This window comes from Solanum verrucosum, unplaced genomic scaffold (assembly GCF_900185275.1).
Source record: "Solanum verrucosum unplaced genomic scaffold, falcon-dt-bn FXZP01000163.1, whole genome shotgun sequence".
NCBI classification, from domain to species: Eukaryota; Viridiplantae; Streptophyta; class Magnoliopsida; order Solanales; family Solanaceae; genus Solanum; species Solanum verrucosum.
Window position 1 is genome coordinate 3,694,739 of NW_026020379.1, and position 20,595 is coordinate 3,715,333.

The following is a 20,595-nucleotide window of genomic DNA, read 5'->3' on the forward strand; positions in this document are numbered from 1 at the left end:
AGAAGATTTGTTGAGGGCCTGCGTGATTGATCTTAAGGGAAATTGGGATGATCACCTGCCTCTCATAGAGTTTGCTTACAACAACAGTTTTCACGCTGGCATCCAAATGGTTCTTTATGGGAGAAGATGCAGATATCTTATTGGATGGTTTGAAGTAGGTGAAGCAGGGTTTATAGGATCAGATTTGGTTTACCAAGCTATGGAAAAGGTGAAGGTGATTCAAGAGAGGCTGAAAACGTCACAAAGTCGTCAAAAATCCTACACAGATGTTAGGAGAAAACCACTAGAGTTTGAGGTAGATGATCGGGTGTATTTGAAGGTTTCACCCATGAAGGGTGTTATGAGGTTTGGTAAGAGGGGGAAACTTAGTCCCCGGTATAGTGGACCTTATCGCATAGTCAAGAGGACTGGCAATGTAGCTTATGAGTTGAACTACCACAAGAGTTAGCAGCGGTGCATCCGGTATTTCACATCTCCATGTTGAAGAAGTGCATGGGAGATCCTTCATTGATAATACAAACTGAAAATGTGGGGATTAAAGAAAATTTATCTTATGAGGAGATTCAAGTTCAGATTTTGGATCGCCAAGTTCTCAAGTTGAGAACAAAAGAAGTTGCATCAGTCAAAGTCCTTTGGAGGAACCAATTTGTTGAAGAAGCTACTTGGGAAGCTGAGGAGGACATGAAAAGGAGATATCCCCATCTCTTTGAATATGGAGAGAATGCGGTTGAAGGTAACAATTCTCTTCTTAGTACTCCTTGAATTATTGAGTAAGCATGTGTTACTTGTTTTGCTTGTTGAGTGTTGAACTTGATGTTACTACCCTTAGCATAGTGAAATAAAGATCATTCGAGGACGAATGTTTCCAAGGGGGAGATATTGTAACATCTCGCACCTAAAAACGACTAGAAAGAGTTTAAAAATCTGAAAAATAATGATTTTTGGAAAGAATAAGAAAATCTGGAAAATTTTGTCTAAGTTAAGAAAGTGAATTTCTGGTCAACTTCAAACGACCATAACTCCTAGCTCAGGATTAGTTAGGTGTAATTCCAGATATGGTTGGAAACCCTTTGGAACGATCTTTCTAACGCCGCTAAGTTTGCACGATTCCGAGTTTGTATGAGCAACTTATGCCCTTTGGAAGTTAGGCTGTTGGATTAAGGAAATGTCCAAAACCGGGATTTTAAAGGGGTATTTTAGTCTTTTCACTACCCTATTATTTTAATCCGATTTTAGGGGTTTAATATGGGTCAATTCAGAACTTAGTCAGTTTTAGAATTTGGGATTTCACGCTAGGGCTAAGGAGAAAGGAGAAGAGAAAAGAAGAAGAAGAAGAAGAAAAGGGCAAGATTCGCCAAGATCGCTCTAGATTGATCGTGGTTTCACCAAGGAGTTACTTCGATCACGTATGTGAGGCCCTCATAACATTGGGATTGTTCTCCCATGTGCCAAGCATAATATTTCAGTTTGGATTCGTCCTAAAAGTGTTTGAATATTGATGATCTTGATGCCTATTCTTGATTTCATATATTGTTCTTGAATTTAACTGAGTTGGGAAGTTTCTGAGTTCGTTACGTCGCATTATAGAGTCGTTTCGAGTTAGGTTCTTAGGTACATGTGTTGGGTATCTGTATATAAAAGTAAGTTAAGAAAAAGAATCGAGTTTGGATGAATTAGGGCTGAAAAACGAAGAAGAAATTTTGTCGAACGAAATTTGTAGGTGGTCGCGCGTCGCGCTCTTGGTCCCCAAATTTTGAAAATTTCTGTTTCGCATTGCAGAGCTGACACGAGGTGTTCTGCCTCAAAAGAGGTTTTCGAAACCAAAATTTAATTATGCCTCCGCATCGCGGACCCACTTCCAAATATTGATTTTTGGTCTTTTCTCATATTTAGCTATCTAAAATCATTCCTAAACGACATGAGATCTTTCCAATCACAAATCTTAATCCTTGAATCCATAATTCAATTCAAGGATTAGTTAAGAGCCTAGTCAAGATCAGTTAAGAGTCAAAGTCAAGAGAAGTCAAGAGTCAAGTTAAGATAAGTTCTTAAAGTTTGCAAGAGTATTTATTAAACGTTTTAACTTCGTTTTAAGGCTCAAGTTTCAAGTAAAGCAAAGAGTAAGAGTTGAGTTCATTTCTCATAAAAAGCTATTAGGGAACTAAGTATTCCCAAAGAGTTATAAATGTTTCCTCATTTGAACAAGAAAAGGGAACATCGATTCCAAGAGAGTTTTTAAGCTAAGTTTTTGAGTAATTATCTCAAACCAAAGAGAGAAGTTTTGTTTTTACAAACATATGAGCTGAGCATATTTTGGGAGTAGTATTGAGCACCGATATGGGGATGCGAGTTCAGATAACTCAAGTCTCCATAAACCATGTAGCCATCATGGGTAGTAAAGGATCATACTTTTCAGATGACTCCTTAAGATGCTTTTAGCATAGACTAGTGGATCCACTAAGTTAAGAGTTCTATATGACGGCAAAGTATAGGACAGTTCTGGCAGTGTGGGCAAGACGATGTATCACCCCTTAGGCTTATATTGGTGGTTGTCGGTTAGAGAATCTCCCACAAAAGTTATATTACTTTTATATTTAAGTAAAGTTGAGTTTGTTATTGCTTTATCTTTAACGAACTAAGTTGTGTACACTGTTTTACAAGCTTTATATATATATATATATATATATATTGCATGTGTCTTATTCCTTTATATTGAGTTCAGTTATTCATGAGTTAAATAGAGCCAAGGTAAGTGTTCCTTTGTACTCCTTTCAAGCTTAAGTTGTTGTTTAGCATTCCAACTTGCATACTCATACATTCAATGTACTGATGCCAGTTGGCCTGCATCTTATTATGATGCAGACGCAGGTAACCAGGATCAGCATCCAGCGTGCCATTGATCCAGTTGAGCATTCCAGAGTCAGTGGTGAGCCTTTTTGTATTCCGGAGGACCCTTTTATTCGTTTTCCTAGTTTTTCTTTATCAGGATGTTGTGGGGTCTGTCCCAACATCCATCTCAGTATTATAGAGGCTTCATAGACAGTCAAACATTTAGTACTGAGTCTCTTATATATGTATTTGCAGATACTTTGTTTTGAGACATAAGTTGTCATTTTGGCTAAGATATTATCATTTAATCTATTGCATTGAGTTTATTATGTTGAGTTAAGTCTTCTGCTGAGTTAAGTAAGCCAAACCAAGGGTCTGCTTGGGGCAAGTGATAGTCTCCGAGTGCCGGCCACGTCCAGGGTGTAGGCTCGGGGCGTGACAAACCATTTATAGAAAGGGATGACATCTAAAAATGAACGGAGGGAGTATCTATTTATTATGACACTAAATATGGTGACTTTTGGAGTGACTCCTCAACCTATAAATAGGGTTATTCTTTCACCATTTTTAAGACACATATGAGACTTGATGACATTTAAATAAGATGATCTCTACATTTTACTCCTCATAGTTAGGAGTCTTTGTCCATTATCCTATTTTTCATTTGTGTCCTTCAAATACACTTTCCACAGAGGTATATATACTTTTGGATATATTTTGTTCACAACTTTCATTTGTGTCTTCTTTACATTCTAATTTTGTGTTCATCAATAGATCAGATGAATGTGTTTTTCTGTTTGTTCTTTTGATTGTTTTCATGATCAGGTTAGATCATTTCATTTTGGTATGATATCCAACACATTAAGAGGATGATACAAAATTTTGAAGTTACTACCATTCAACATACTTATAGAGAAGGTAATCATGTCGCTGATAGATTAGCAAACTACGGAGTGGAATGCACATGCACAAAATGGTTCTCTACACCTCAACAACTATCTATGGAGGAAAGCGGAGAATATAATATGGACAGACTTGAATTCCCATGCTTCTGAAGAAAACAAAACTTCAAGAAGCTTATAACTAGTGGCATATTTGATAATCATTTTTCGACAAATGAAAATTCTGTCAATTTTATTCAACTAGAAATTACATTCATCATTTGTTAGCTTATTATATTTGTTGATGGGCTTCTAGAATATCAATAACTATGCATCGGTAAACTATCTTTCAAATTATCAATAACTATGCATCGGTAAACTATCTTACTATTAAGAAATGCTTAGACTTGGAATTTAATCTTCTTCTCAATTTTGATTGTAATTCTGTCTCTATATTATTTGTTGCTCATTAACCTTCAATTTAATTATGATTTATATTACTTAATATGGGACGCACGTGCAACGCACATGTCGAGAACTAGTAATAAATAATAAATATGAACATATAATTTTTAACTAGAGAAAACGGGTCAAATATGCCGCTAAACTATTCGAAAATGTCTAGATATACCCCCATTTGAACTATAACAGATTCAAAGCTAGAATATTAAGAAGTTAAATCCATAAAATTTTAAATCCACCTCATACTTCATGTAGTTTGTCCTCCTTAAAAGTTTCTTGACTTGTAAGAGATAAAACTGTCTATTTTAGATTTTTAGAATTATGAGAAATACATATATTTATTACAACTAAAACTCTAATATGCTCTAATTTATTTGAGACTTTTCATTTTTTGAAGGGATAAGACACAAGTACCCCCCTCTAGACTATGACCGAAATCTTAAAGACACACCTAAACTTAATTGGAGTCCTATTACCCCCCCTAAACTAATTTAAAATGGTATAAATACACCACAAACACTGACATGGCATAGAGAGTGTGCACACTCTCTTGAAGGCAAGTGATGAGTGCACAAATTGAACACATGTCATTTTTTGATTGGTAGCTTTATAATTAGTTAGTACACATATTTATTGATATTAAAACTTATATATATTTAATTATTTTTATTTCTTTCTTTGGAAAATATTATTTTAATTTATTTTCACTTCAAACTTTTTTTTAAATTAATTTATTATCTTTCCACTTTTAATTATTTTTTAAAGATTCTGTGTTTTTTTTTAAAATAATAATTTACATACTATTTTGTGCATGTACTATATAGGAGTATTCCCAAGCGAAATGTACATATTTTTTCTGTCAGATAGGCTCCACCAGCTTTTGTATGTGCCTCATAGCCAAATGTGGAATCACATGATGATCATTCTTTTTTACATGGAACACTTTAGATTGTACTTTTATGATTTTTACATACTGTTTGAATTGTTGATATGCCAGCTTTTTGTAAGTTGAACAAAACATATATATTTTTGGGAATCTTGCCTCTTGGACACTAAATTTGAATTAATCAAATAAGGTTTAAGTTTTCTTAATATTCTGTTGGGAACTAACTTGCTTAGTAGTTTGATTGGTCGAGAATACCTTCAAATGCTATGAACTTCTCTTGGATGCTTGTAGAAGTACTTCTGCCTGATGAGTACTATTTTTGCCATTCTCAACTTCTGTTTTACTTCAAGCAACAATGTATCAAAAATTAAGTGCACAAAGAAATAAGATAAGGACTCGAGTACCAACACGTATTGTTATATCAAAAGTAGAAGCCTAATTAGACTTGGTTCATAAGTTGGTTATTTAACCAAGGACGGTCAACTCATCATCGATACTAGAAAAGGAACCTAGAATTACTAAGCACCTGAGAAGAGAGAACTCCTCTCAAATACAAAGTATCTAGAGAATCATAAATAAGAGACTCTCCCCTTACAAAGTAAAATTAAAAAAAGAGAATCTACTAGAAATTAGACATGTTCAAAGAAGCCGTCACTTAACACAAGAACTAGCCTAGATGAAAAGGATCAAGTATCAAAAGGTGGTACATATGTATTTGCACCAAAGCTTGGAAATGGATCAAGTGTGACTAAATCAACCTAGTTGGATTTTATGTTTGATAGCGACCGTGTTATACTTCTTAACGGGTGGTGTAATTTGAGCGCATTAGTAATTCAGTTGGTCGATGGTTTCAATTAATACTTATAAGACATTATTATTTTAAGTATATAATTCTTCTTCTTTTTTCCACATGTAAGCCTCTTGATGACGATTAAAAGATCTTCTAGTCATCTTTAGATGGATCTCTCGTTGAGTGAGAATAATATGACATACTTCTCCAATTTTGCAAGGATCGGCTACGTTGATTGTCTGCTAGATCTGTACTTAAAAGACTATTCATTGAATCACGATCGTCACATTAAGCACAATAAAACTAGTAAACTGAGTAGGCAAGTTACTCAATGTTCAATAACAGTAATTAAGGAACAAATAAATTAAAGTAATGTTGGATATATTTGAGTTCTTGAGAAAAAACAACTAGTAGCCGAAATTAATGTATAATAAGTTTGAGTGATTGAAACTTAATGTATATTTCCTATTTCATATGGGAAGTTAAAGTTCATATATTTGGGGAGTTCAATAAATTGTATTACTTTAGATTTTATTTTTTGCTTTTAAATTTATTGGTTGATACTTGAAACATAAAATAAAGGGAAAATGCATAAGTACTCCCCCAACCTATGCCCGAAATCTCAGAGACACACTTATACTATACTAAGGTTCTATTACCCCACCGAACTTATTTTATAAATAATTTTCTACCCCTTTTTGGCCTACGTGGCACTATCTTCTGGGGCCAGCGTGTTGACAATTTTTTCTAGCTATTTGGATGAAGGGAAAAGAGAAAATGAAAAACGGGTGTTTTTGTGTGTGGGTGATAATGGTGTTACTTGCAGGAGTTAAGTCCCTTTTATCGGGAGAGACATGGGTATCTATGTGATTTCAGATGATAGGAATCATGGTTAAGTAATAATGGTCTCTCTTTCGTTAGGAGCCCTATGGACGGGTTATGTTGTGAATGTTAGCCGATAGTTTCAAAATGATAAGTTTGGCATGCATGTATTAAACTATCTACTCTACACAAGTGTGGAGTTACGGGGCTAGGGCTTATAAACCTTTTCTCTCATTTATCAATAGGACCCCTCCCTTAAAAGCGAGAAAGTTAAAGCAACTAGAGGTCACAGGAACGAAAAGATAAGGGAAAACCTAACTATATAGCACACGAGTCTAGGAAAGGACAAACGATAAAGTAAACAACTAACTATAACCTAACTAGACCCCATAAGCCCAGAAGGGACACTCGTGTGCAATTAAAAATGAATGACCTAAGCGGACCCCCATAAGCCCGACGAGTACATATAAGAGTTAAGGAAACTACCGGCTAAGATTAAGAGTATTACAGAACTGCAACAACCATCCACACTCGAACCGCAGTAAAGACAACCTGAAGAACCCAATAGACTCACCAATTCAAGGCTCAAACCCAACTAGTAGAAGAGATGCCCAAACTTTAACCGTGGCTAGAAAAAATACACATGCACCTTGGATAGTAATCATTTGAACGGAACTTGAAACGTGGATAATAATATGGATGTGCACAGACCTCAATGCATGGATAATAGATTCCGAATGTCTCCAAATCACCCACTCTTCCTTATTCTCGATCACACTATAGAGTAAAACCATCTTCAGGGTAATCAGGGACTCACTCCATCTCAAAAACCTAAGACCCGATCCAATATAGCCTACAAGGCTCGATATTTCCAAAGAACACATTCGGGTTGAAACTCAAGGGAAATTCTGGATGAACGATCATAAGAGTAGAATTGTCACCTAGCTAAGAATTCATATTATGTATCAGACTAAAGTCTCCTATATCAGTCTACAAGGAGCTATGTCATCCAAAGAAACATAGGAGAATTTTTAAGCCCTATAGGCTCTAAGACACGAGTCTAAGGTAGTCACTAGCCTACACCTAGGCTATGGCCAAGAACAAGCTACTAACACAATATAAGCAACAAAATAGATACAACAAGGCATGAAACAACCAATGCAACAACGTACGAAATTTGATTCCTCAAAAATCTACCCAAAATACGGGTAAGGCATGAATTATAATCATTAAGATAATACAAACTACAAACCCTTGCAATAACTAACCAACAAATCCTTCTTTCTGCGCATCTCTAAGAATATTAATTTGATATTCAAATGCTTGGTTTTCCCATGAAAAAGCAAGATTATTTGAGATAGAAATAACTTCTTGATCATCCATAAACATATCTGTTAACTTTGCTTGCTTAAAATTCATATCAAGTAGCACTTTTCTAAGCCACAAGGCTTGTTTCGCAACAATTGTTGTTACAGAAATGAACTCAGCTTTAACCGTTGATTGTGCAACAATATCTTGATTTTTCGAACACCAAGAAAATACCCCTGGACCAAGTTTAAAACATTAGCCAGAGGTGCTCTTCAAGTCATCGAAAGAGCCACCTTAGTCATTATCAGAACACCCCTGCAACTCATACTTCTAATTTGCAGAGAATTTGATTCAAAAATTCAAAGTTTCCTTAACATATCTTATCACCCTATTATTTGCTCTAAAATGAGTGCTAGTTGCAACATCCAACCAAACACTGGTAAAGAGTCTCATCCATTTTTTCAGCTTCATTATTTTTGCTCAATTTCTCGAATTGACACATTGGAGTAGTTGTCTCTTTGCAATTTTCCATTCTGAACTTTTTTAAAATGTCTGTTGCATACTTTTTTTTTTTACAGATGAACACTTCATTTTGTTCTTGCTTGATTTCCGTTCCTAGGAAATACACCATTTTTCTGAAATTTGTCATCTCAAAAGTTTGCTGCATATCTTCTTTAAATTTCTTAATAAGTTCAACTCTTCCGGTAACCAGTATATCATATATATATATATAGTGAGATAACAGTAAAATATTTTTTACCACCTTGAATGTAGAGAATAGCTTCACTAAGGCATCTTCTAAAACCCAGTTGCACCAAATGCTCATCAATCATGTTGTACCAAGCTCTCGGCGGCTTCTTTAGTCCATACAAAGCTTTTTTGAGCTGATACATGCCCTTTGATTGCAAATCCTTCAAGTTTCTCAACATAAATTTCTTCCTCAAGAAAGCCATTCAAGGAATGCAGATTTAACGTCCAATTGGAACACTGTCCTACCCTTTTGTGCATCTATAGACAAAAATAATATGGTGGTTTCTAATCTAGCAACAGGAACAAATGTATGAGAAAAATCAATACAAAAAAATTGAGCATACCATTTACAACAAATGTGGCTTTGTGCTTGTTGATAGAATCATCTGCAATCAACTTGGTTATAAAAATCCACTTCATTCCTATGACTTTCTTGTCTTCAGGTCTTTTCACAAGTTTCCAAGTTTGTTTCTTCTCAATCATGGTGAGTTCCTACTTTATTGCAACTCTTCATTTTGTATCTTTTTTGCTTCCCAAATATTTGTTGGTTCAAGTACAACCATATTGCATCTCTGGTAGATTTCATAGAGAGATATTGTGCTTCTTACTGGGACATCATCCACCAATTCATATTCTTTCAGCTGGAACATTTTACTTTGATATGGAATTAATGTTGGTTCTGCTTCTTTCCAGTCATCTTCCATGAAATGCACATCTTTGCTTATCACTTATCAGGATTTTCCTTGTATGAGGTTGGAAAAACCTATAAGCCTTAGAAACAATGTTGTAATCCACAAATATTTCAAATTTAGCTTCAGCACAATACTCTTATGGAAAACACTTCTCGTATAACAAACATCTAGCCATCTCCATTATGGTACGGTTTTCCCTCTCACTAACTCCATTTTGTTGTAGAGTACATAGAGCGTTGAGCTGGTGTTCAAGTACCTGTTCAATATATTGAATTGATTAGATGTGTACTTCTTGTCATCATCTTTTGAAGTTCAAATTCTCTTACCAGGTTGAGAATTTGCATTCCATTGATCCGTTCATCTCCTTCATATTCTTTCTTTAGGAAATTTCAGAATTCAATGTTGTTTTATTTGTCATAATCTTGACAATGATTTCACATGAGACTGCAGCAAATAACGTCACTCTAGCCTTTGATTTTCTTAATTTCTTCTCCTTCTGGTTCCTTATCTACGCCATAGTTTGATTTGCAGGCAAGGGAGGTACTTCGTAGTCCTCCTCAACAGCTTCCCACTGATCATTTTCCTCCATATGTGTCACCACTCTTGATGCCTAGATATGACAGCCTTTACCTTTGAAGACATGTGGTGCTAGTGCAGTGCGAGGAGTTTCTAAACGTATATATAAAAAAAAGCATAAGAACAATCATTTCCCCTCAATTACAGGTTCCTCAAGAAGAAAGCTATGATAACACTTTTGTTGGTGTTTTCAAGCTGAACTTCAACTCTAAAAACTGAAATAAAGGAAAAATGAAGAAAATAATTATTTGTTACTGGAAAGATAATCTTTCATTGAATTAAAATGGTATTTAAATACAAGAAAAATGCAACAACTATAACATATATTTCAGCAACTACTTGCACATGCTCCCATGTTGAATAAACCACTTAAAGTAACAACTAACTCCTACAAATAGAAACTAAGTTAAACTACTAAAGATGGTTAATATGCTGGACAAAGTAAAACAACTTCTTTTGACTAGTTACTGCACTAACTGAGGCAATTAATCAACATTCTTTTTTTTTCCCTATTTCGAGCCACTCTTCTTCTGTTTTTAGCCCTCAGATGGTGTAGCAGCATCACGGTTAAGGTCAAATCTTTCCCTCTTATGCTTGTGACCTGTTTTATGAAAATGATACCCCTCATCCTTTGACCTGAATTTACTCCTGGACACCGGTTCAAAATAGCATCTATCTTTTTTTCCTGCAGTGACTCCACCGGTACGGACTTTTGTTTCAAACGTCCAATTATTTGGCAACCACTTCGGCCTATCTAGATTCACCTAACGCTTAGGCGTATTCTTCTTCTTAATCTACAACTTACTCTGTGTTACATCAGGCACCTTTCCTTCATAAGGTACATCACTATTGTTTGGTATGGTGGTCTCTACCCTAACATCCAACAATGGGTCCGAAGGTAAACCATCATTGTAGAAGTTGTCACTGGAAACAATTGTCGGTGGGATGGAAGAGACAGTGGCATCGGCCTTAGTCATCGGAGGAAGCTTTGAAAGAGTCAATGTGGAGAAAAAGTTAATTGAATAATGAGACATTGATTGATAGCATACTTATATTTATAGTTTGTATTCCTAGTTCATTATTTTGAAAAATTAATAAATTGTATTACAAGTTCATTATATTTGAAAACTTAATAAATCATATTCCTAATTTCTGTGGGAATTTAATAAAATCTATTCCTAGTTCATTACATTTGGGAAACTAATAAAATTTATTCCTATTTCACATGTGAATTTTAAAATTTTTGTTAAATAGTTAATGTGAAACTTAATAAATTGCATTCCTAATTTGTTTTGGGAATCAGATTTATTGAAAATATGATATATACTTAAAGATGGCCTACCAGATTTATTGGAATAGGATTTAGTGATATGGATATCCTCTAAAAGCTTCTACAAGCACTTCCATGTTAATATATATTTAAAAACAATTAGAAATTTTAATGACCATCCAACTCATTTTGTCTTTATTGCATTATTTTCGGTCTTTAGAGCTTTCCTATAGCCACGCCAAACCATTTATGACTTGTTGGGGCCGACAATTTGGTCAGTCAAAACTTAAGGTAGAAAGCCTTAGAATGTTATTTTTACGGTTTTGTTTGCTCTAGAACGTTGATTTTGGTCTAGTAGGACCTTGATGCGGATTCTGAGCCTTTCAAGTTCATTCCAAGCAACATTGTAGATTTTGGCTTCAAACAAAGTTTGGGTGTGAGACCCATGTTTTGTAGAAACTACCTCAATTGAAAAGTTCAACATCCTTGTTGAGTCCGGAATAATGAATTTTGCGGAGTAACATAGTTCGTTTGGATGCACGGAGTTTTGAATGGATTCTAGCACCTTTTAAGATTATTTTGAGACTTGTTGAATTAGCTGGTGTTGCATCATCTGGTGCAACACCATTTCTTCTTAGCGTTTATGCACCTCAGGCCGCGTTTGCGGTATTGAGTGATTTAGGTCTCCTCGTTCGCGAGCCGATGCCACGTTTGAGGAGACCAAAGGGTTGGTCATCGCGTTCGTAGGCCTTACGCTGTGTTCACAAAGGTCAAGGAAGCTGACCCTTCGTGGTTGCAGGCTTTATGCCGCATTCGCAGATTTAAGGGGGGCCAAACTCTCGTCTTCGCCGACTGAGTCCCCCATTTGTGAAAGTCATTTAACTGGTCTTTTATTTAAGATTAGTCCCGCTTTCAGCTCATTTTTTATTGTTGTGAAATTGATATCTTGAGTTACAAAACTCCATTTTGGATGATTTAAGTTGATAATTGCTGGAAATATGCTACGCTACATGTTGGGATCATAGGGAAGATACGGGGAGCGCATAATAAATATAATTTCTTGTCCAAGAGATCTTGGTTACCTCTTTAATGGTGATTTCTATATGATATTGTTGCATGATCTGATTTTGCTGTTTTTCGCGCTCGGCTTGAGCCCATTTTCTGGGCAAAAGTTCTTGAGTAAAATGGAACCAATTGATATAATCAATTTTAGGATTTCCAACGCGGGTCCCATCATTTCATTTTTTACTCGATTTTGGACAATCTTCAGTTGTTTCGATAAATATATTTCTACCTATTTTCGGCCTACGTGGCACTATCTTCTGGGCCAAGCGCGTGTTGACAATTTTTTCAAGCTATCTGGTTGATAGTGCCACATAGGCCGAAAAGGGGTAGAAAATTATGTATAAAATAAGTTCGGAGGGTAATAGGACCTTAGTATAGTATAAGTGTGTCTCAGAGATTTCAGGAATATGTTGGGGGGGGGGGGGGGTACTTATGCATTTTCCTGCATAAAAAACAAAAACTCCTACTACCCTTTTATAGGCTTACAATTAACTACTAAAGCTAAAACAAAGCAACACACAAAACATGGAAAACGTGGTAAACATGGTCCACTACAATAGGAAGATAATTTCATTGACTAAGAAAAACATAAACCCACTAATCCTACAGAATAGACCCACAAACTGATTTTCTGCAAACTAAATATTTTGAAGAATCAGTCAACACTCCCCCTTTCTTCAAAATCACAAACTCCCATTTGTCGTCTAAAGAAGTCATACTTGTTGCGGGGCAGTAACTTCGTAAGAACATCAGCAGCCTGATTATTTGTGCCATAAAATTCAAGTGAGATTATTCCACCCGTGACTAGATCATGAATAAAGTGATAACGAGTGTCGATGTGTTTCATTCTACTGTGAAAAATGGTATTTTTTTGTCATAGGAATTGTCGCCTTGTTGTCACACCATATTTCCGATGGACCAATCTGCTCTTGTTGAAGATCTGCTAACAGTCTCCTTAACCAAACAGTTTGACAACATGCTGAAGTTGCAGCTATGTATTCTACTTCTGAAGATGACAAAGCTTTATGCCTTTTGGCACTTCCATCAACATTGTACTTTGGTTTGAAAATCCATTTTAGCCTGACCTTCAAAGTTGAATTACCATTTTGCCCTTCCACTAAATCAAAATAAAATTAATTTATTTATGAAATACTAATAATTTAATTACATAATGGTAGAATATGAAGTACAACAACTACACTTTAATTTTTTAGATCTGACATTATAATTATAACTGATTTTGGTTAATTCAATAGAGTAGAAGACAATAATGTATGAAACTCTTCAAATTCGGTGACTCTTTGAATTTTGAAACCACAATAAAATTAGTCTATCATGATTCAATGTGCCTCATTAATAAATTTTGGTAGGTGAAAAGGCAACCAAATATCACTATAAATACCAGTAAATTACTTCCTAGATCATCATATTCTTTTCTTTTCTATCATCTACTGTTCTCTTCTCTTCTTCTTCCTAATATTGATATAGATACATGTCGTCAAGAAGCTAACTGAGAGAAGAACATATGACTTCATTCTGAAATTAAAAAGAGAAGTTTTCTTACAATATAGTTCAAGTGTTAATCTTAGAAGTATAAGATGACCTATATATTCCTTTCGATCTTTTTTATGTTAGCTTATGATTTTAAGTTTTTCTTTTCCATTTTAGAGTTAATGTATGGTTGTCCAAAATAAATTTGGTATGCAACCCATATTTTGATGTAAGTCTCTATCAGTTTGCATTGTTATTGAATTTTTTTCTTTGTTTTTGTGTTATTATACTTTTAAGTGCTACTTAACAGACAAAACTTCTTCTATCAATACATGATGAGTTTGATAATTCTTGAATAGTTTTAATGCGATATGCTTTTGTATAAATACAAGTAATTTAAATAAAGATTGCAAAAAGATTATAACTTTGGGATAATACATAAGTACCCTCCTAGACTATGACCGAGATCCCAGAGACACATCTAAACTTAACTAAGATCCTATTACCCCCTGAACCCATTTTTTCCATATTTTGTGCACCTTTTGTGCTGATGTGGCCCCTTCAACCACCCAAGTTGGTTGTGTTTGTACACTGTGTAAATATTATTTTTTAATTAAAAATTGTTTTTTTAAAAAAATATTTTTTTCTTAATTTTTTTTAAAAAATAATCTTATTTTTTTAAATCTTGTATTTAAATTAATTAATACACTTTTTTTTTTTACCTACATTCATTGTTTTTTCTCTTTTATTTTTCTATTGATTTTATTTTCTTTGTCTTTGGTTTTGATGATTTCAAATGTCTTATATTTAAAATAAGTTAATTTTGAACGGATATCAAAATAAGTGAAGAAAATCAAATAAAAAATAAAAAAATTAAAACGTTAAAATTAAAGGACACTTAAATTATTACTTTTTAAAAATACACAATTTTTAAAAATAATTAAAGTGAAAAGATAATAAATTAATTAGAAAAAAAGTTTAAAGTGAAAAGAAATTTTAATAAATATTTTTCAAAGAAAGAAACAAATATAATTAAATATATATATATATATATATATATATATATATATATATATATATAAGTTTTTATTGTCAATAAATATGTGTACTAACTAATTATAAAGTTATCAATCAAAAAATGACATGTGTCCAATTTGTGCACTCATCACTTGCCTTCAAGAGAGTGTGCACACTCTCTATGCCATGTCATCGTTTGTGGTGTATTTATTCCATTTTAAACTAGTTTAGGGGGGTAATAGGACCCTAGTTAAGTTTATGTGTGTCTCTGGAATTTCGATCATAGGCTAGGGGGGTACTTATGCATTATCCCTATTACTTTGAATGAAAGATTTTGATTGAGTTACTTTATCGTCTATCTAACATAGTGTTGCGAACATATATACATATATTTTTCATTTTCACCCCTTTTGTTTCATTTTTCTTATTTTTCTACAATTTATACAATATGAGATTTAACAATTTAATTTTCAAATAAAAATGAGAGTTACATGTACATTTATGCGACACTAAGCCTAATAGTTTCTTAAACATAAGAATTCTATATTAACGTATGGTAGCTTTCCATAGTGTTAAATTCAAATGGTATGATAACAATTTTGCGTTTGGACATTTTGGTTGTTTCTTTATGAATTCCTTCGACACTTAATTGTTGCTACTAAAAATTATTCCTCAAATTAAAATCATGTAAAAAATATTATGAGAATGGAGTAATATATTAAGCTTCATTTTGTTTAGATTTTAGTAATATGAGTCAACAAGATTATTATTATTTTATTATTATTTATATTTATCTATCTATCTATATCTACACTATCTTAAAAGCATGAACTCCTAAACTGAATGTTGAATTACTATAATACCCCCAATTAAAAATACACAATTCATTTTATTTATTAATTTAATTATTTCTATTATATTAAATATAGATACCCTTTCATATTAAAGGGTTGTGATTTTCTCAAAGAGATGTGACTTTTCCAAAGGGTTGCGACTTTTTGACGGATTTTGACATTTTCGATGAGTTGTGACTTTTTTGAAGGGTTGTGATTTTTTCAAAGGGTTCTGACTTTTCCGAAGGGTTGTGCCTTTTCCGGTGACATTCACTCAAACCTCAATTTAACCATCATTCGTTATAAAAATAAAGTACCCTTTTTTTTTGTAGAATTACCTCTCTGTGATAGTCTTACTCAAATATTAATTGGTAAAGATAGATTATGTATAAAGATAAAATATAGAAATATTTATGGTAATCCTTATTAGTATCATGCACATACTAAATTTAAAGTATGAAAATTTAAGAGAAAAATTATACTTAAATGGTGTCCATCATTTATGTTCATAACCTAAAGAGGAAAGACTGGTGGTGACATTTTTTGTATTGATATTTTTAAAATAAAGCAACAAAAACAATTGAGACGGCATAGTTCTACGCGAAAATCAATTCCTTTTGGTTTTGGTTTCTCAATTTGTTTTGGCCCATGAGAATAATTATTAGGGGACATATACTGGAGCATACTTTATAAGGAAAAGTTCTCAATACTTTTTAGGTTCTTTTCTTCTCTTCTCTTTTCTTAAACATTAGTAGCTAAATACCCTTGTTCTGGGGCTACGGGTGCGGGTAATTATTGAACATCAATTGTTTTGAATTAATGTTGGTTATCGCTTAAATTACTTGTGTATTCTTGTTTTAGTATTTCATGTTTCATCACCATAGAGATAAATATATTTTCTATTCTTGGACTCGGGAGACGAAGAGGTAGATAGACTAAAGAATACAAAGAACTTGATATTTCTTGCATATCTCTTGATTAGATTCGTGTTTAAGATTGACACCCGGACGAACACCGAACTTGGTTACTAAACAAGATGAAATATAAATGCTCACCAATTGGGCATGTCTATCCCCGCTCAATGATATAGTTAGAAAATCAATTGGAGTAGGCGATTAGAGGTCAGGAGACCATAATCATAAAATCAACCCTGTAAATTAGTAATTTGATAACCTTAGTTAATTCATTACATGAGATGGGATACATGAAACCTTATGCATGTTGCAGCCCTGGAATTGCTCCAATTATTATAAGTTAATTTTATTATTTAATTCTTGCATTTATAAATTAAACTCTTTTGACATGTGTAAATAAATAATTAGACTAGTATAATTTAGTAAAATAGTTAATCAACAAGTCCTTTGGTTCGATAATCCGACTCTTTTAGAGTCACTATATTATTTGCACGACCACGTACACTTGCATGTGCAATTGGAAGCACCAGTTAACTATATACTTTTGTTGTCTTGCCAGGTCCATACCCTGTAGCCTATCCTCCGCGATCACATTGATGCTATGTTCTTACTTTTGCTTGGAACATTTTAGATTGTACTTTTGCGATTTGGACAGCCTGTTAGAATTGTTGATATGCCAGCTTTTTGTAAGTTGAATATATATATATTTGGGAATTTTGCCTCTTGGCAACTTCTGTTTTACTTGTGAAACAATGCATCAAAACTTAAGTGCACAAAGAAATAAGACAAAGACTGGAGTATCAACACATATGGAGAACAGTCTTTTCCCACAAATAATTTGCAACTGAAATTGCAAGAAAAATGATAAATGATCCAAAACTTTGATCTGCTGTATTACCCAAGATCCTTATTTCCGCGACATATTTTGTTCCAATTCTTGCTGCTAGTACACTTTCTCTGACCCTCATAGATTTTAACAGTTGCAAAATCCACGCCAAGTCAGGAAGAGAATGACTACAAACATTCTCAACTTCAAAGTTTATTTATAGGAAAGACGAGCGCTTTACTCATGCTATGCCTATATACTACTCTATACAATTTGTGAATGCCACTCTAGTAGAAGTAGATCCATAACTATTTGTTGTGTGATGTAGCAGTATAGCCATGTAATGTGAATAAACATCAGTACAATCTCAAGATTCATTTTTATTAGTACCAAGAACGAAATTTACATAACACCATGGGTAGACAAGCTAAAGGAATCTAGTACATTTTAAGTTCCTCTTGGAAATTATGAGTTCACATAACTTAACGTATTATTTTATCCATGAAAAGTATCACAGCTTTCTTGACATTATCACTGGAAAAGGATGCACCTGGTAGGTGAACCATCTCCATGAACCAGCCTCAACGGTAGACAGTGAATTGTATAAACTCCCGGGACTGCATCATCGAGGTTGAGACCTTCCACTGGAATAATATCCTGATGCACATATATATAAAGAATCCTTAACCAACTACCAAATTATAAATTAGGCTTGCTATGTTGTAATTATAGGTCAACTTATTTAGGAAAATGGATGTTATACTTACTTTAGAATTCAGAAGATGTTGATGAACTTTAAGGAGCTCATCCTTGGGACTAATGGCAACAGATAAGTAATCAACGCCAACGAGTTTGATGTCTGTATTCTGGGCCAAATACTCTGCTCCGTCTGAGGTGAATGCAGAATACGAGGAATCAAATTCTTTCTTGTACATCAGCCTCCTGTTTATGTTCACAATATGCATTCAACACCAAACGACTTCACAATATAAGCAAATTAAACAACTTATATATTTAAACAAGTTAATGCCTCCAATGGACAAACAAACAAGTACCTGTCTGTGTTTGATGTTCGAAAAAGAACACGTTTCACTCCTCGAGGTATGTTCAATGACCTCATAACTTCAGCTGACGAACAATAATTAGGTTTACATCATTTGGTGAAAAATAGTTTTTAGGGAGACAGATCGAGCTAATTCACAAGAAAATAAGTAGGCAGGCAGGATATCACACCTGTAATATTCTTGTTCCGTGGGGTGTCCACCACAAGAACTGGACCTGCATTCACACCAAAAATATGCCTATTTACAGCTAAATTGTAGCAAAGAGCAAGTGTATTTAGTATGGCGAACCTGAACAACAACAATATACCCACTGTAATTCCATTAACTTAGCCCTACCATTGTCGGTAAAGAAACTGTTTCCTAAAGACCTAACTTCAAAAATAGGAAAAAATTTGACTACACACTAGCACAATGCAAAGCGGCTAAAAAAAATACAAAGCAACTAAACAAAATACAAAGAAAAATAACAGCACCAAAGTGGTAAGATACTATGCAATTACTCCATCTGTCCAATAGCAGTGTCCTCACACACAGATTAAGAAAAAGTAAATCATAGATGTAAGTTTACCTAATCACTCTTATTAAATACAAGTCATCTAAAATTAAAAAATGAATAGTATTTAATAGCAAGATTAGAATAGGTACAACATGGTAAATTATTCATTTATCTAATAAATTGGACAAATATTATTAAACATTTCAAAATAATATAGTGGACAAGTAAAGATAAATAGAGGAAATAGTAAACAAGATATCTACTAACTTTCTACTCCAATCATTGAGCTTCAAAACATCTTATTTAGGGTCATCCGAGCTGACTAACTTTCAAAAATACTTTTGCAGCCTATCTCTACTTTGACTCGACATAACTCCAAATATACAAGAAATTTATAAAAAAATTAAGAATAAATCCATAGGAGAAACATTACCATTCAAAGTTTGGAGATGAAGTGAAACAACATCGTAACCCAACTCGAATAAGGTCTCATTGAAATGTCCAGGAGCGTCAACGTGTGTGCCAGAATGAGTAGTAAGTTTAAAGACGGAAAAATTATAGAGATCACCCAACTTGATGCTGGTCTTAAGTTTTATGAAGTTTCCCAGTCCAGTTTTGGAATCATAAGCAGGCAAATCAGGAACATACTTGTGGCTAATGTCAATCACTTTCTTTTGCATATAATTTCTCTCTTCTCTCATGATCTTTTGGAGATCTAACCTGCTCGTTGGTCCGAAGGCGCTGGCCACGGAGACAAGCGCCAGTACGGCAGCGAGCAGCAGCAGGTGGGAGTATGGTGAAGTGTTGTGATTAGTCATGGAGATGATTGATGGATTGATGGGAGAAAGAGTTTAAGTGATTAGCCCGTTTGGATCTATTTACTTTTAAACAGTTTTGGAGTACTTAAATAAATTTAAAATAGTGTTGTTTTTAAGTTTAAATGATAAAAATAAACCCAAAATCATAAGTTATAATTCAAATTTTGACTTTGCTTATCAATCATAATCAAAAGTCAATCCACGAGACTCTTGTGAGGGATTGAAAATACAAAAAGTTAGTGACATTTTGATTTGTTATTTTCGTGCGACGCCAAATTTGACATTTGCCAGCAGGTTCACACGTAGGGCCGATGTTGGATCTAAAGGGTAGCATTAGTTATTACTTATCTGTGCAGGGGCGGAGCCCATTCATTAAGAAAGATATTTTCTCTAACTATGGTATCGGGTAACAAAAATACTATAATCTGGAAGTACACTTATATCATCAATCAAAATAGACTAGTTGAGGTAGAAAAATGTTTACAAAGTATGTGAAATGAATGAAAATATCTCCAGGTAATAGTTTGATCGATAAATATCGTTGTTGTCAATAGGAGCGGATCTATGTGGACGGCTGGGATGCCATAGCACCCAGTGATCTCGGAAAAAAACTTTGTATAACGTTGCCACCACTAACTGAAATGTTGAACAGCTCCATTGGCAAAGGAGAGAGCCTGCCACCCACACAACGCAGTTCGGACCTCGCTGCCAGCACTTATCTTTTGGCTTGCTCGTGACACCCCTTTTTTTTTCTTTTCTTTTTTGTTATTTTTTGGCTTGCTCGTGACGCCCTTTTTTTTTTTTT

General features: G+C 34.1%; 1 protein-coding gene across 1 annotated transcript; it reads right to left on the minus strand.

Moving 5' to 3' along the window:
• Positions 1 to 17,772: 17,772 nt before the first annotated feature.
• On the minus strand, positions 17,773 to 19,886 carry LOC125838979 (cyclase-like protein 1). Its single transcript, XM_049517983.1, has 5 exons — positions 19,406 to 19,886; positions 18,646 to 18,690; positions 18,468 to 18,540; positions 18,180 to 18,354; positions 17,773 to 18,069 (listed from the first exon to the last, which is right to left on the minus strand). Exons 1-5 carry the CDS (start codon positions 19,788 to 19,790, stop codon positions 17,944 to 17,946), a joined length of 804 nt encoding a protein of 267 aa, XP_049373940.1. The 5' UTR covers positions 19,791 to 19,886; the 3' UTR covers positions 17,773 to 17,943.
• Between the last annotated feature and the right edge of the window lie 709 nt (positions 19,887 to 20,595).

What these genes read in the sequence shown, in the direction of transcription:
- LOC125838979 (XM_049517983.1), bottom strand. Translation starts at nt 19,790, where the DNA reads ATGACTAATCACAACACTTCACCATACTCCCACCTGCTGCTGCTCGCT. An exon ending in TCATCTCCAAACTTTGAATG is followed by an intron (nt 18,691 to 19,405) that starts GTAATGTTTCTC and finishes GTGTGAATGCAG; the next exon opens with GTCCAGTTCTTGTGGTGGAC. An exon ending in CGAACATCAAACACAGACAG is followed by an intron (nt 18,355 to 18,467) that starts GTACTTGTTTGT and finishes GAACATAAACAG; the next exon opens with GAGGCTGATGTACAAGAAAG.